General features: G+C 43.1%; 1 protein-coding gene across 1 annotated transcript in view; it reads left to right on the top strand.

Annotated features, from left to right (window-relative positions):
* CPS1 (carbamoyl-phosphate synthase 1, mitochondrial) overlaps positions 1–17,252 on the top strand; it is a 92,324-nt gene that overhangs the window by 15,447 nt on the left and 59,625 nt on the right. Inside the window, exons 6-15 of the mRNA XM_009575904.1 lie at positions 1,781–1,873; positions 6,365–6,454; positions 7,534–7,662; positions 8,243–8,349; positions 8,743–8,884; positions 11,358–11,435; positions 12,966–13,064; positions 13,742–13,837; positions 16,312–16,501; positions 17,065–17,222. Of these exons, the coding sequence (XP_009574199.1) occupies positions 1,781–1,873; positions 6,365–6,454; positions 7,534–7,662; positions 8,243–8,349; positions 8,743–8,884; positions 11,358–11,435; positions 12,966–13,064; positions 13,742–13,837; positions 16,312–16,501; positions 17,065–17,222 (1,182 nt within the window). The remainder of the gene's footprint in view (positions 1–1,780; positions 1,874–6,364; positions 6,455–7,533; positions 7,663–8,242; positions 8,350–8,742; positions 8,885–11,357; positions 11,436–12,965; positions 13,065–13,741; positions 13,838–16,311; positions 16,502–17,064; positions 17,223–17,252) is intronic.

The raw sequence follows: 17,252 nt of genomic DNA on the forward strand, positions 1-17,252 counted from the left end.
TTCTTTTGTAACGGATTATTTGAAGCTGCTCTTTTCTTTAGGTGATCAATTTGCAGTCTGCAGTGCAAGCCCACACTGCCTTTCATTCTACAGAGCAAAATATGAACGACCCAGCTTGAATAGAGAAATATTTGTAGAAATGAATTCTTATGGGAAGATAGGCCGTTACGCTGCTCTTACTGACAGCAGACAAGTGCAGTTTAATACAATAGAAAATGGCAACACGTTTTCTACTTTCTTGAGACATACTGTTTAATGGATCAGCGTTCCTTTCATCCAAAGTAAATACACTTTCAATGTTTATCTTGTAACTTAGCAGTGTATGGTAGTAATGCCCGTTATACTGGGACTCTGAGTGGTATTGGTTTATGGCTTTTAAAATAGTGCATAATGTAACCTTTTCTCCCAGTCTTCTCAGGTTGAAAAAACCAGCTTAGTATTTTACTCCATATCTGTTTATAAATTGGGGGTGAGAACAGGGCTTCGTTGTGATAAATGCAGAAATGAGCAGTGACTGGTTAAATTGGACTCTAAAGGTAAATGCAGGGCACAATTTGGCTGAATAATCTGGGAGCAAGGTAAGACACAGGGTTCCTGTTTGAGAACAACGGCTTTAGGGCTTTGTCATCAGCGTTTGTGGGACTGACTGCATGGTGGCACTCAGCAGTTTCTCTGGTTCCCAAGAACCTGACTTGTTTAAGATGATGCTGACCTTTTCAGCTCTGCTCCATGTGAAGCAGCCTGGAGTAGCTTTTGGTGTAAGGTGCTACTCAAGATGAGATAGGATGTCGGTTAAGAGCAAAACTCTGTCTTTAAAACTTACCCTTAGTAGTGCGCATGGCAATGCAAGATGCTGGCTCTTTCTTGCCCTAGGAAAATGGTAAGGATACTTCAAGTATGTCCAACCATGGAAGTATCGCTAAACCCAGTGAGCAATCCCGGTGTGTATGCTAATGTGATATCCACAGGGCGAGCTGAGTTTAACATGTTTTATTATGAAAGTGTTATGTGTTAAAAGTTACAGCAAAACATTGACTTCCTCTGTTTTACTTTCCCCTTCCACCCTTGAAAAGTTCTGTATTGCACACCCTGTCCCCATGCTGAGAAGAGGTTAACCCTAGGTTAATCTCACTTATTCCAGCAGTAGGGCAAAGCCAAACCAGGCATTTTTCCACTGAGAACTTTAATGAGCAGAAGGTGGAGAAGGATATGCTGCTGGCAGAGCAAGAGTGTCCTAGCTTCTATGGGGTGGTAACAGCAATAAAGAGTAGAGCTTGCTGGAGATGATTTTTTTTTTTTTTTTTTTTTAAAACAGCTTATTCAGAAAACAGCTGTGCTGACCTGCCTCCTACATAGCTTTGCCTTACACCAGCTCTGCTGCCTTGTAGCTATCCACAGGAGGTGGCTGGAGACCTCACAGTGGGTTTCCAAAACCAAAAAGCGTCTGGGTTACTCCCAGATCTACACAACAGCTATTTGGGGATCTGAATTTTGATCCTCTTGGAAGGCAACCCATTTTACTGTCACTAGACAGCTTGCCAAACTGCCTATTAAAAAATTTTACTGCTGACAATGCCTCTCCCCTGAATGAAGGATTTTAAACAGATTTTTGGTACCGAGAAAGGCTCATAAACTTCTGAAGATGCTAGAAATGCTTATAAGCTGCCAAGAAACCATCTCTAAACAGCTGTTCCAGTTGCTGTGCCTGTCAGCACCTTGTCCCAGTGTTCACAGCTTCTCCTTTGCTCATGCTTTGTTGTTTACTGGTGTATTTCCACAGGGCACGGTGCTTGGGAAGATTGAATTTGAAGGTCAGCCTGTGGAGTTTGCAGACCCAAATAAGCAAAACTTAATTGCAGAAGTTTCAACAAAGGTGAGTGCTTCTGTAGTCCCAGAGCTGTATACTCCAGGTAGTAATTGCTCCCCATTTGTTGTGGGGATTGTCCAGTCTCTCTAAACAAACTATTTGGGGGCCTTTTCTAAGCCATACACCTTTCCAGACCTTTGAAGGACTGTCATCTTAACATCATCCTAGTAGAATCCCCATGGCTCCTTAGGTGCAGTGTTGAAGATGTAAAATGAGCTGTGTTGCGCTGGATGTAGCCTGAACAGTACTCTGATCAGAGGATTGTGTGTTACAAAGACAGGGCTGAGAAGTATTGGGGATACAGTTATACCTAGTATATGGTGGACATTTTCAAACATAAGAAGAATTAATAAAAAGAATGGTTGCTTTCCTTAAATAAATTTCAGGAAAGCTCACAATAACATTTGATAATCTGTGTTTAGGCATAGCTTTGTTAAGGTGATTCTAGAAGATATTTCTAGATTTCAAAACCAGACTAAGTTAGGAATCCCCTGGATCTAATATTACTGGTATTAGGTGCTTTTTCTATAGATATAAACGGAACAGCAGTTAAGTTTGTACTCTGTTAGCTGGGCCTGCAAACTGTATTCGACCACAAGCTGAGAAGAACATTACAAATCATGAGGACATAGCAAACCAGGCCCATACTAAAAATAGTAACTGTTCTTGTACCAATGCAAGGGCTAACATCTTAAATTGTGGACCCTGTGGGGATTTAATTGTGGGATAAAGAGTGCCTTGGGTGCTTAATCCCATTGACTGAAGTGAGAACTGAGTGCATGAGTCCCTTTTACAAATTCCATGCTTACTATGGTGTTTGCAGCTCCTTCAAGATCAGTGGAAGAGCTCTGCAAATGGTTGCTTGTATACTGTTCTGCGCACAAGCTGGGGTGTTAGTGGCATGAGTGAGAAGCAGTCCTGAACAGACTGGTTGGTGAGCAAGTGGGAATTTGAAGCGCAGTCTCCATCCAGGCTTGGATTTATAGTAGTAACTGGTTACCTGGGATGCCATTGGAATACACAGGCCGCCTTGCAAATCTCACCTTCAGGGATCTCACCGACTCATGGCAATGCCTCCACTGTATTTTGAGTCACGGCCTTGTTGTGACACAGAAGGATGGCAGTTGCTTATTGAGGTTGTGATCTATGATTGCAAGGTGCAGGTGGAGCCATTTTGAGCAGTAACTCAGAAATAGGTAAGGTTGCTGATGCTAAACTCTGCAATTACTAAGACAGAATTACTGTAAAGATGCTGAAAATAGCTTCTAAAAGGGAGATATAATAAGATTAATGGAGCTTTGGTGGTCTCATTATGTTTGTAACTTCATGTTATAGGCTTAAAAAGCAACATCACAAATAAAGCTGAAAATGAAGTAAGCTGTTCAATGTTGGTAATTACTGGACATGATAATCCATCTTTTGCCAAACAGCTATTTTCATGTAAATCAGGATACAGTAAGATCAGGAATCTGCTTATCAATTGTACATTAGGAGTGATTAATTTTTTTATTATTTTTGTTTTCCCCGCCTTCTTCAGATGCTAGTGGTATAGACTCTATTTGCTAACATTTCCTATACAGGGCAGGGAATGTAGAAAACTGCCAGTATTTTGCAGGAACTTTTGTTGGAGATTTATTTTGGTGCATGTGACGGTCAGGGTCCCAGAGCAGATGAGATGTATTTAACCACTTGAAGTTAAAAGGTCACTTCTATCCACACATACAGCCCCACGTACTCTTTTTGTTCTCAGCACTATTGCCAGCAGGAGTTTCTATTCTCCCTGGCTGCTGGCTCGCAGCCTTCCCACATCATCCTGTCAGACTGGGACAGTTTTTTATAGGCTGTGCAGTGAACAGATGAGGGAAATCCGCTAACTTTAGAAGGAATGTATTTTAACAGTTCCCTGATCCAGTTCCCAGTCTGGTTTCTGTCTAGACATACTCTTGGCCAGGCGCAGGGGTCAGTGCTCTGCAGTACAGAGGAATAAGTGTGAGAAGTGGGGGGAGGGTTGTGAAGACAGCAACACCTAAAACCAGTCTTGCTGCTGAAGGAAATGTTGTAACAAATAATAGCCTAGTTGATTGGACAGGGAGGAGTTTTGAAAGTGAGGTAATTAAAGTACCTCAAAGCAGTTTTGTCCCACAACTCTCTCTGGCCATTAGAACAGCCAAGGAGAATCTTTGAGGGAGATCTTTGCTTCATAATGTTTTGCAGATTTTTAAGTATGGATGTTGTGAGGAATTGAGGGGTCTCCAAAAGCCCTTTTAAAAAGAAGGATGAGTTTTTCTTAAGAGACTCTGGCACATGACACTAATTAGTTTCTGTGAGAACTGAGTGCCTTAATCTTCATGAGATTTTTGAAACCCACCTCCCTGAAGCCTGAAGGACAGCAGGTAGAAGACCCATCCAATGCCTCTGCAGTGATACAGTTCCACCATGGACTGTGGAAGTAGAATCCACTTGTGTATTGGTGACTGTGAAGATACAGTCATATTTGATGTCAGGCACGGCTTCATATCAGAAACCTTGAGTGATGTAACAAGACCCAGTTTCAATATGATTTCCATTCTACTCATTCTCAAAAAGGGATTGTGGGGTACTTTTTTGCCATATAATTATGTAGCGTGAACTACAAGATATGTTCCGATACAAAAATCTCCTTTCAGCGTTACACAGCAGGAGTCGCAACAGCAGTGGTAACACTACTGGCTCTGTGCTGAGTCATGTCCTCAAAGGTGGATTAGGGACCATTGGGGGTTCATATGTTGCAGCTAGAAGCCTTGTAGTGAACGGAGGTGGCCTCTTGCACCCCATCTTTTCCACCCTTGCTCCTGACATGCCAGTAAGTCATTCGTGATGATGATCAGATCTGTCCTCACATGGAACGTGCTCTTGTATCCTGAAAATCTCTTCATCTCAATCTTTGATAAGATAAAGTTCAAACAAGAACAAAATTAGGATAACACAGAGGTAGGAGTTGTAATATTCTGCTAACAAACTTCATCTTCAGTTCCCTGTAGCGGGGATAACTTTCCTTCTGGCTGGTCGTAATCCTCCTATGAAAAGATTCAGTTCATCACCCCACACCAGGCATATTGGGTATGGATTTTAGCGTCTTTTCATAAAGGGGCCCAGCTGTGAAATATGAATGCCAGGGAAGCTGATTAAAAGGGAGTGAGTTAGTTTAAAAAAAAGATTTTTTTTTTTTTTTTTCCAGTGGTGTATTGCACAAGAGAAAAGCCACTTATGATAAAGTACACTTATCAATATCAGCTTTCAGAAGCTGAGCATAACTGAAGGTAAGCGCAGAGTTTGTTTTTAGGAGGAAGAAGGCTACCTTATGTGCTTATTGATGAATAACATCCCAGCCTGGTGCTAACTGCTGTTGTGTAACAAGTGAAATAATTCAGCAAGCTTCAGAAAGAAGCTGTCCATAAATAACCTTACCTCAGTGCTACAGCTGTCTGTCAGTATGTCAGTATGTCTGCATGTTGCAGTATCAGGGTCCATATAACATATGGTGGTTTGACTTCATAGAACCATAGAATCATAGAATCATTAAGGTTGGAAAAGACCTCCAAGATCATCGAGTCCAACCATCAACCCACTAAACCATGCCCCCTAAACCATGTCCCTAAGCGCCTCATCTACACGTCTTTTAAATACTTCCAGGGATGGTGACTCAACCACTTCCCTGGGCAGCCTGTTCCAAGGCCTGACCACTCTTTCAGTGAAGAAGTTTTTCCTAATGTCCAGTCTAAACCTCCCTTCACTCTCTTCCATGCTGGTTGTGACCAATAGATAGGTGGGTGTACAAACATAATGGTCCAGATTTGGGACTGGTGACAACTTACTTTGTGGAATGGGTTAAGGAACAGCATCTGGAAGAGGAGAATTGTTGTCTGATATGTAAAACTGTCAGGTCCGTACAAACATAGGTCATGCTGAGTGACGTGCTTGACCTGGTCTGTACTGCTGTGATGCACCAGAGGTCACTCATAGGATATCTCCAGCTGTGCTATGCTTTAGTCTTACTGTGACCGGAGGGTTGGAGTGGTGTTCGATGTGATGGATCTATAGCTGGGGTGAAGTAGCCTTGCTCCACTGGCATCAGCGGGATGACTTCAGCTGAAAATCTCTCCCCATGTATCTGGCGTTTCTCTTGGGCTGCAGTAATCTGTGAGAACTTGCTGCTTCACTGCTAATGAGGTGAAACACAGGAAGAAAGCTTGTCATTAGCTATGGAAATGAGTGATTTCTTAGGAATTGCTGTTACTGCTGTAATCAACAGTAGATAAAAGAGCATTATAACTTCTACTTTCACAAAAAAACGAAGGAAGCGCTAATGTCTGCAGTACTTCTGGGGGTTTCCATGTAAATTGATTGTTAAGTACCAGTTGCTGCATGTTGGTGAAAAGTTATTCTGCTACCCATCTTCCCTGTGTTTTGGGGGCAGGGCGTGATCTGTCGTTTACAGCATGGTCTGTCTTTTTATAGGAAGTCAAGGTTTATGGCAGAGGGAATCCAATTAAAGTTGTAGCTGTCGACTGTGGGTTGAAGCACAACATCATCCGTCTGCTAGTAAAGGTAGGTCAGTGCTTTATGTCCTTCATCTCTTGTTTTGCTTTAGTAAGAGCCTCGCCTGTACTCGCTAGCCTTCCTTCCACCTGGACACATCCATTCTAGTAGCAGTTGCCCTCCTAAAATGAGGTACAATTTTTAGGATGACTTTTATGGACTAGGAGGTGTTCTCTGAACTTGGTGCCCTCTATTGAGGGGATAAGGAAGAGGAGGTCCTCTCGGCAACCTCTCAGCCATGAGAAGAATTCCTAGAAGATGAGCTTTAAAAAGACAAGGCATAGCTTCTCTAAAGAACAACTAAGGAAGGTCAACCCAACATTGTAAAAAATAAATAAATGAGGGGAAAATCTTTGCAATGAGGGTGGTGAATGGCTGAAACAGGCCCAGAGAAGTTGTGGAATGTCTGTCCTTGAAGATATTAAAAACTCAACTGACCAATGCCCTCAGCAACCTGCCCTACAGTTGAAATCACCCCTACTTTGAGCAGGGATTGGACCAGATGACCTCCTGATGTCCCTCCATCCCAAGTTATTCTTTAATTCTGTGATTCTATGAAAATCTTTTCCTGTTGTTAGCACAGTGGTGTAACAGTCCTCACTTCTCTAGCCACACAGGAGGAATGAAGGCCGTGTCCTCTCATTCTCTAGATGTACAGGGTTTCCCTGCTTCCGTTTTTTAGTATATGTGTCCCATTTGTGATGTGCAGGATTATTTCTGGTATGACATAGAACGAGGCTATGAAGCCCTAATTTAGCAGTTAGGATGAATGCACCGTATAAAAGTGAACATATTTTACATGTGTGCATACACACTTATTTTGCATTCCATTAGTAAGTTTTGATCTCATTGTTGAATTTCAGACAAACTTGACAAACACTGAGGTGGCTCAAAGATACTAAGCTTACCAGTTTTGTGAAAATAATCTGGTCAGATAGTGGAGAGAAGCCTCATTATTGTTGCTGGCAAAGGGATGACTGAAATCCAAACTCAACCTCTGGGACATGAGAGCATGGGAACAACCTCCTGACACAAATTCATTTGTTCCCCTCCTCCCCTCATTTCTTGTTCCCTTTTTTTTTTCCTAGCGAGGTGCAGAAGTGCATTTGGTTCCATGGGACCATGATTTCACCAGCATGGAGTATGATGGGCTCATAATTTCTGGAGGTCCAGGGGATCCCATGAAGGCCCAGGAGGTGATTCAGAATGTCAGAAAGGTACAGTGTAATAGCCATAGGCCAATTATTCGTGTTTATTTGCTTTTTTTCAAAGTGCCTGAAATCTAAACAGTTGGTTGTACTAACATGTTACAGACCAAATGTCGTTCAGTCATTTCAGCTGTCTGGGATATTCCTCATCTTGGGCCACTGGGAGTTGTCTCCAGACCAGTAGTTACAATAAGGCTATACAGACCTTGGTGAACAATACATAGTAAACGTGATTACCACGATTACCTTACCGATGCCTTAAAGTACCTCTTTCAGGACCTTTGTGACCTTACGAAAGAACAGCCCTGATTTCACAGTGCTCCCATTTGAAATAATGCCACACACTAAATGGCTGTAATGCAGAGTGTCATTGCTTATTCCCCTTGAGCAGACTGAGATATCAAGCTGTGCTCTGAGGCTTCCCTCTGAAGCAGAGGGGAAGAGGAAACTTTCCTTTATAGACTGTTGCCACCCTTGCATTCAGCTTTTTCCCAAGTCTGTATGGCTGCTGTGAGGGAACTAGCGTGGTTTATGCTGGAATTGCTGAACAGAGACACTCCAGTATCTCTTGAAAACCCTTTTGTTTTAGGTCCTGGAGAGCAATCGCCCAGAGCCCTTGTTTGGAATTAGCATGGGGAATCTAATCACTGGAATAGCAGCCGGAGCTACTTCCTACAAGATGCAGATGGCCAACAGGTGCGGCTTCCCAGGGCCCAGATAGACCAGCTCAGCACTGCAAAAGGCCACAGAGCAACAGTGCTTTGCTTCTGAACTGCCTTAACGGGAGCTAGCATGTCAGTAACATTACTTCTTCATTCCAGCCATTCTCCTTGCCTTTAATTTAAACTGCCATGTCATGCGTTACTTTTTTTGAGGGTGTTTTGAAAGTATTTGATGTAATTGATCCCCATCAAACTGAAGGATAGCAAAGTTTCTCCTAGGATTTATCATTTTGAGATTGGCTGCCAGCATTGAACAGCTACTATTGAGCTGCTATGTATAGCCCCACAGTTATCAGCTCTTCCTAATCAGGACATTTGGACACATCTGGCACTTCCGTCCCCTGTTCTCTGATCCTTTCTCTTTCAGAGGACAGAACCAGCCTGTCCTGAATGCAGTGAATGGACAGGCTGTCATCACTGCTCAGAACCACGGTTATGCCATTGACAGCTCTACCCTCCCACCTGGCTGGAAACCTCTCTTTGTGAATGCCAATGATCAAACGAATGAGGTGAGCACCTGCTTTCCAGATACCTGCACATAGCAGCCTCTAGTGAGCAAAGACTCTCTCTCGCTTTATTTCACCTCCTGGAAGCCTGCTGTCAGATTACACTTAGTTATCAGGTCTAAACTTGATGATCTGACAGTCTACTTTACTTGGGGCCCTGCCTTACAGGCCAAAAGGGGGTGAGCCATGACCACTGTTCTCCATACTAGCCCAAAGTGTAGGATTGCAACAGTGACCTTATGATTTCCCTTGAGCAGCTGCCTTATTAACTTCTGTGATTTCCCTACCATTAGTGGTGCTCATTCAGTTACTGTTGTTGTAGGGCTTGTGCCGCAGGTGTGCTAGCCTGTGTCACTGTTTTATTGTGTTGGTTCTGTGTTGCCCAGCACGGAAAAGGAATATTATTGTAGTCCAATTTGGTCTGTTATTGTAAATAGAATTCCAAGGATTAAAGTCATGAGGGAGAGAGGCAGTTGCCTCTAGAGAACAACTTTCAGGATCTAAAGTAGAGGTCCAATGTCAAGTGACATCCATGTAGGGGAAAAGAAATTTAAAATGCCTGGCCTCTGGAGGTTCACAGCTGAACACGGAAAAGCATAGGAAGGAAAACAATATCCCATAGCTCAGTTTTGACAAGGTCAGACAGACATTGAGATAGATCTCGGGCTTTGTAATTGCCCATTTGAAATCTTGTCCATTAGGCCCAGTGTTGTGCAAGTCAGTGAAGTCTTGTTATTTATCAGAAAATCATTGAAAAGAAGGTATTTTCAAAAGCAATTTCCCCCATGGGAATATGCCTCTCCGTTGTTTTGTATAAATGCCCCGCATCAAGTCTGGCAGATTGAACGGTGCTGTTCTGGCATATCCTGGCTACACTTTGCAGGATCGAGGAGCAGTAATTTCCAGCTGATGGTTTTAGAATAAGTTTTGTTTGTCAGTTGCTGTTTTCTTTATCCTTACAGACGTATCTAAACAGAGACAAATGTTACCAAACAAGGTATTAATACAAAAAATTTACAGCTGTTTGGTTCAATTTTTGAAATGAGTTTGTTTTAGCTGTGTTGACAAACTGAACCCTTTCATCCCCAGGCCTTTCATGTTTGCTTTAGCTGAAGGTTGGAGACAAGCGTGATGGTGCTTTTGCATAAAGCAGGTGATAAGGTTGGACATGAGTCTTCTGGATCTAGAAGGATGACATTCTTTTATGTGAGCTAAAGGACCATTTCTGTGAGCCCCAAAGCAGCATCAGTCTCCTAAATCTTCACAGATTGAGAGGGACAAGGAGCAATGTTGTTTTAGCGTGGGATGCACAAACAGGGCTCTCGTGTGCGGTCTGTTGCATTCCTCTGTTTGAAAAAGAAAAAACATTTCTTGTGGCTGACCCGACCCCTCACAGCTGGACAGGGCCAACACAGGTTTCCAAATACTGACAAGCATGGAGTGAATATTTTTAAAAGGTATTTGTGTGTAACTGGAAGTAACATGAGCATTCAGGAAAAATGTGACAGACTGATGACATTCTTTACTCTGAGGGCAGAAACTCATACCATAATGGATCAGCTGTGGTCAGTAGCTCATCTCTCATCCCTGTCCTCTCCCACCCTGCAGCTCTGGATGGCACTGTTGCTCTATAGGAGTTGTTGGGACTCCTTTGTCCATTCCTAAGGGAAGCAGGTTGTATCAGAACTATTTTTTCCTGGGTTCCCTCTTGAGGGACTTCTCTACTTCCATCCGGAATCGAGGGCCGTAAGCAATGACAGATACAGGGTGGTCTCCCAGTGGACCACGCTGCTTGGTGCTATCAGGCCACACAAATGAGAAGTCTGTTTTTCCTGGCTCCAACTGAAACTACAAGCACTATCTCCAAACTCAGTTTAAGTCCTTCATAGCTATTGTTTATCCAGAGCAGTGGTCCCACTTCATCACAGGCCTGAAAACGAGCTAGGGCAGAGATCATGTGTAAGGCCCTGTGTCAGTATTTAAAGTGAGTTACGGAAGTAAAAAGCATGACCCAAATCCATCTCTCCTGTAACAGAACCAGCCAGATCAGGATGGTAAAGCCTTTCATTCCGTAACAGCCTTGTCCAAGGTGATCTTTTCTTGCCATGTATGTTTTTCTTCGCTGCCTGGTCCAGGATTACCTCTGCAGGGAGACTAGTCTATCTGCTCTGTTAAGTGCTTACAACTTGGTAGTGTTTGCTGTTGTAGTGGAAGTGATGTCTCCACTCTGCTTCTCGTCCACGCACAGCTCAGTGGGTTATACAGGCATTGGAGTGTTAGCAGAAGAGCAAGAGGCTCAGTGACTCCTCAGGTAAGACATTGTTTGAAGACTGGGAGTGAAACGGGTGTAAATTTGGCAGCCCCTAGAAACATCCCAGTCCTTTGGCCTTCAGTGCTTACAGGGGTAAGATGTGACTTTCTGTTCCCTTGCCTGCTTGCAAGGAGGTGTCCAAGACAATTGTTTTTATTCTTGCAGGGGATTATGCATGAGACCAGACCGATTTTCACAGCACAGTTCTACCCAGACGCAAATCCTGGGCCAAGAGACACAGAGGTATTGTATGAGAGTTGATTTGGGCTTGCTTTCAGATGGCCTAGGGAGTGCAGATATGTATCTGGTACAGTGACAAGTCATTATGTTGGCGATGGCCCTAAATCTTGGTTTTGGAAATGTCAGGGTCCTAACAGAGGGCCCAGTCATGCATAGGCTTGTGTCTGCTTAGCTTGATCCGCAGCTAATTACAATCAGCAGCAAGGCATCTATTGACTTCTGTGTGCTTTGGTTCAATGATTCCATTCATATGATGTGTATGCTTTGAGTCCTGGTGGGATTATTTGTGTGTTGGAAGTTACTGAAGTGCTTAAGCCTTTGCAGGATCAGGCTCAAATCTCTTGTACCTGGGGTGATTGCAAAAGGAAAAGGATTTTATCTTAACAGGAAAAAGTACTAGCCAGATGCTTCGTAATAAAATCATTAACTTTCTAATACATTTTAGTTCCACTTTCAAATTTTATAATTACTGTAGAGTTATGTAAATGGATTCACACTTCTTCACTCTGGTTCTCCTAAGTGAAATGAAATTTTAATCCCCCATCTGTGACTTCGCACGAATTCTATAACAACTGGTTGCGTAGTCACAGAGTATGACTAAGCAGCAACAGCGGATGTGGAAGGCAGAGGAGGCATGTCTGAACATAAATAAACTATTTAGCATTTCTTGAGAGAGGAAGATGGAAGAATACATAGAAGTGCTTATTTTAATCTTAATTTGATGATGTTGATTAAACCTCCAAGTAAATCTCTTGATGTCAAGAAGTTTCCTAGCAATCTGATTGACTAGTGAATCCCAGAGAACTGAAAACAACCCTCAGCTGTGTCTCTTCCAAGTCTGTGCACTCCCACTGCCGGGATGGGTTTGATAAGGTAGTGCCTATCATGCTAGGCTTACAGGACCCATCCATACTCCTTCCATAGGTGATTCCCAGCAGTCAGCTTCAGGGGCCATGTGGACAGAAGCTCTGCAAGTGTGGGGTCGGGGAGGAGCCTGTCCCACTGCGTGCAGCTGCCTGCATGCCGGTGGTGGTCATTCTGCCTCCCCTGCCTGGCCTGGCTGGAGAAGACTTTTCTCACAGCTGCTCTGGGAACTCCTCTGGAAGGACAACGCTGATTTAGCACAACTGATGTTTAGATATACCTGTTCAGATCCCAGCTTTGTAGCAGGCTCCATTCCAGATGGTTCCCTTGAGCTAGTTAAGTGTATGGTCTTCAGTATTTTAGTTTTTAATGCATGCTCATTCATTACACTGCCAGCCATATACAAACAGAGCATACGGACGTGATTGATAGCTGTTTTCTTCCTGGTATGACCTCACTTTCTTGAATGCAGCTTTGTCAGATATGTCAAAGTTGTTAAATAAATTTCAAATAACGATCCTCTCTTCTCTGATGGTGTACATCTACCTTCTGAAGGCAGCAGAGCAGAGTTGATAGCTTGAGCTCACAAATGGCCTGTTTTTTCCTTCTTTGCTTGGTATTTATTTAGTTCCACTGTGGCGATTAAATATATGTGCTTGTTTTTCCTAGTTCCTGTTTGATTCATTTATTTCATTGGTTAAGAGAGGGAAAGGCACTACCATTTCCTCAGTCCTTCCCAAAGCTGGAGTGACAGCTTCCAGAGTGGAGGTCAGTGTGCAGATACTCATTATTCATGCCTGTCAGTGAGACTAGGAGCTTGTTAGTTCCTACTGAACCCACGGCACAAAATGGCGCAAAAAGCTGACCATGGAAGTCAAAGGAGGCTTCCCTTGCAGAAGGTCTGCCAGCTGCCTGTCTCAGAGTCATCAGACGTCTCTTGTGTTATTAACTTCCTTTTCTTTGAGAAAGTTTTAAGATCTGATGTTTCATGTATTTTTCTGTGTAGTTCTCCCAAGAAAGGTACTTTCATAGCAGTGTATGAGGTGCCCTGGGATAATCTGGCCATGAGATTTTGTGCCAGCAGCATAATGTTGATGTTCTGTTGCTTAGCAAATAAGTCTGAAATTCCTAGCGTGAGCTGAATTTCATACAGTTTTGCTATCTGAGAAGGCAGCTGGACTTTGTGGGCAGCCAAAGTGAGGCACGGTTGTTCATAAGCACATGATACAATTAACACGTTTATTGTATGCCCTATGCATAAGTCATGTGTTTCTCTAACCAGAGATATATGGGAGAAGTAAAACTGCAATGGCTTTGGAGGTGACTTTTCTTCTTTTCAGAACTTAAGTTTTGTAATTTGAGGCTGTTCAGTGCTGCACAGTCTCTGTTCATTTCAACATCCACTACCATGGGACTGATTTTTTCATGCTGTTTGACACTTCTAGGTCTCCAAAGTTCTCATTCTGGGATCCGGGGGTCTGTCGATCGGTCAGGCAGGGGAATTTGATTACTCTGGATCCCAGGCTGTGAAAGCCATGAAGGTGAGAGGATACTCTGAAAATACTAACCTCCTGTAATTTACTTTCCCTTCTCCAGCTAATTCTGATCATCCAACTGTAGTATCACTGGGGCAGGAAAGCTGGTGAGAATAAATGCCTGGAGGGAAAGTTAGACATTTTTTGTTCGTGAATTTGTTGGTTGAGTGATGTGAGTTAACCACTCAGAATTGCCTTCTGGAGACATTTTTGAGGTTTCCATTGCAGTCTTCAGGCAGTTTGTTATTTGTGATGTGTGACTGGTCACTCCAGGCTTGTCATATTGAATGGAAATGAAGAGGAGGAATATGGTCAGCTACACCTGAGCTGAAATTACTGAAACTTTTGTGGTATGCCAACACACTGCAAGGTAGACAAATAATAACATCAGCTGAATGGTTGGCTGCTGTCAAGACTGTTATGCAAAAGATTTTGAACCCCTTATTAAGGCAGTTTTTCTGAATGGTATTTATTTTAAATGGGATGAACTTTTCAGAGTTCATACATACCAAGTTTTGTTTCCAGCATAGATTCATAATCTTGAAAGGAATGAATGAAAAGTCATTCCTTTGGATGAATTTTGTCTGGTAAACTTACTACCCGGTTTCTGATGTTCCCTTTCTGAAGCCTGGAGAGCTGTATTATTCTGAAGCAAATGAAAATGCATGCGTACCTCTGTACGTGCCTGAGAAATGCATGCATTTAAAACAATGCTTGTGCTGAAGCATCCTGCATAGTGCGCTCACATGGTGGGTTTTGGGGTCTAATTTGCTGGCTGTTTCATGCTGCAGAAGTGCAAAGCACCTAGAAGGGGTGTTAGGGGAAAAGCTCATGCGAGGAGAAGGTGCAGAAGCATAGCAGTATTCCTATGATGGTGTTATTACTGGTAATGTAATAGTTACCTAGGCCCCCTAGTTCGTGTCTAATCTCATGTGAAGAAGGAGGAGAGCTTGTAGAGGTCCGTTTCACAGATTCAGAGCCGATGTAGCAGCTGTCTTCAGATGAGGTGATGATTGTGAGCGGCTCTGAGGCTGTTCTGACGTCAGGGCCGTTGTATTCCTGTGCTGACCCTGGAGTCAGGGAAGGAAAAAAACAATTACAGTAATCTTAAATATAATCTGGGGTTGCCCTGGGTTGGTCCCAGTGTTATAACACATCTTGTATTGTATATGCTTTGCTTGTGTCTTGTATTGCTATTGCTGGCTACTCGTTCAAAGTGGCCACGTCATCAAGAAAACAAGAACAAGTTCGGAGTGGAGGATCCCAGAGTTGGTGAGTGTGGATAATGAGCTGAGTTGGAAAGAAGGCATCTCTCTCCCTTTTTTTCCTCTTTCGTCCTTCAAACTCAGCTCCAGTTTGTGGAAGAAAGTGGGGGTTTTTTGTGATAAATCTCCCTGGCTTGACCTCCCACAGTGCCCTTTCCCTTTGCGTGGCCACCAGCCAGCTGCTCTGATCTGCAGGCTAATCAGCCATTCCAGCGGCAGTGCTCGCACTTCCTGACCTTGCCTCTGGCAGAGTGATTTACAGTTGCATGCAGGAGAGAAGGCGGTTGGTCAGTGGCTGCCAGGTGAAAGCTGCAGAGCATGGGTGGGAGAGAACAGGGACAATTAACAGGAGACGAGAGATTTCTTCCCCCTCCCCCCCCTTTTTTTTTTGCACTGTTTGCAAATGGTTTGTTTGTTTGTAGAAGTTTATTGCCTTACAAGCAGTTGATGGAGATTAGAATGAGTTCCCGTAAAAATGAGGCTACAGCCTTTGCAATTCCCAGTCCACCTTTTCAACAAAGCGGTAATACATTGTTCTTTATCTGCTTGTGGCTGACGTGTTTTTTAAGTTTGGCCACATTCTGGTCTCATCATTATTAGCAAAACTTGGTTGGCTTTCTCATTGGCTTCCTCATCACACACTAATATTTCAAGAGCGAGGAGAGTTGATCTGCCCAGCTCTGACTCAGACTTTTCTATTATTGAGCAAACTGTAGTGAATTTCTGTCTGTAGCCCATTGGTATAGCAGGAAATAGATAAACTTTATTATCACTCTATCTTAATTTCTCATCTGTGACAGAGAAAAAACAGTGTGAAGTTTTGGCTAACCTTTGTCTTGCATATAGAGGCAGAGTTTGTCTTCTAGTTTGTGCAATATCAAACAGAAGACAGAGATGATTATGCTGGAGTTTGTTCCTGTCTCCCCTATGTTACTCCTAAATGTGTTAAACAATTTCAACCAAATTTCTGAATCAGATGGGAATCTCCATTCCCTCAAGTTTTACAAACAGGCAGAGACACAAAGTGAAGAATTGGCGTTAGCTCAGCCTGGTACAAGTTACCAGAAATCCCTAATGGGAGAGTGCATAAGGAACCAGGCTTTCTGAATTCTGGTGTTGGTGAATTGCTTGTCAAATGCCATCTCTCCTTGCTGCTGCTCCTGTTAGCTCTTTTTCCAAATATGCCTTGTTTTAATGCAGATTTTCATTTTTCAGGAAGAAAATGTGAAAATTGTCCTCATGAATCCCAATATTGCTTCAGTGCAGACCAATGAGACTGGCTTAAAGCAGGCTGATGCTGTCTACTTCCTCCCCATCACTCCACAGTTTGTGACAGAGGTCATCAAGGCAGAGCATCCCGATGGATTAATTCTGGGCATGGGTGGCCAGACTGCTCTCAACTGTGGTGAGTATGATACAGGCACCTTGGCAGGCAAACGCATGGTTTTCACCATGTGTTCAGCAGACTATTTGTGCAGACACACAAGACCTGTGTGCCTCATACATTGCCCAGGTTACTAAGTGATACGGGCAGAGGTACTGTCCATGGGGGAGTGAGTAATTGCTAAGCTGTGAACATAGCATCTAATTGCTGGTTTTGATGCTTAAAAGTAATTCATATATCCTGCTTTGCAGCTTAAGTCTTAGTTATCGTAGTTGAATTGAGGATATTCAGACCACCTTGAGGCAGAGATCAAAAGGAAAACTGAGCTTCATTTAGCTTCTTGCAGCAGTATCCAACCATGTTGCAGATGACGGCCAAGCAGTAACTTTACTAATAGTCCCAGTTTTCACAGATTTTAGGACAGAAACTTTCATGTTATGGTTCTGAGTTCTAATACTGATGAAGAATAATAAAATTAGCTGTCGATGAGACTAGGCAAGTTGTCAGCTGGTCAGATATCTTCTGAATACTTTCTTCTCTATCTACCATCAGTCCTCAAAACTGTGGTTTTGTTTGCTCTGCAGGAGTGGAACTCTTCAAGCAAGGAGTCCTGCAGGAGTATGGTGTGAAGGTCCTAGGTACATCAGTTGAATCCATCATGGCTACAGAGGATAGAAAGCTTTTTTGCGATAAACTGACTGAGCTAAATGAAAAGATTGCTCCTAGCATTGCAGTGGAATCGGTAAATCAGACAATTTTGAAGATGCGGTTA

This window comes from Fulmarus glacialis, unplaced genomic scaffold (assembly GCF_000690835.1).
Source record: "Fulmarus glacialis isolate BGI_N327 unplaced genomic scaffold, ASM69083v1 scaffold5800, whole genome shotgun sequence".
Taxonomy (NCBI): Eukaryota; Metazoa; Chordata; class Aves; order Procellariiformes; family Procellariidae; genus Fulmarus; species Fulmarus glacialis.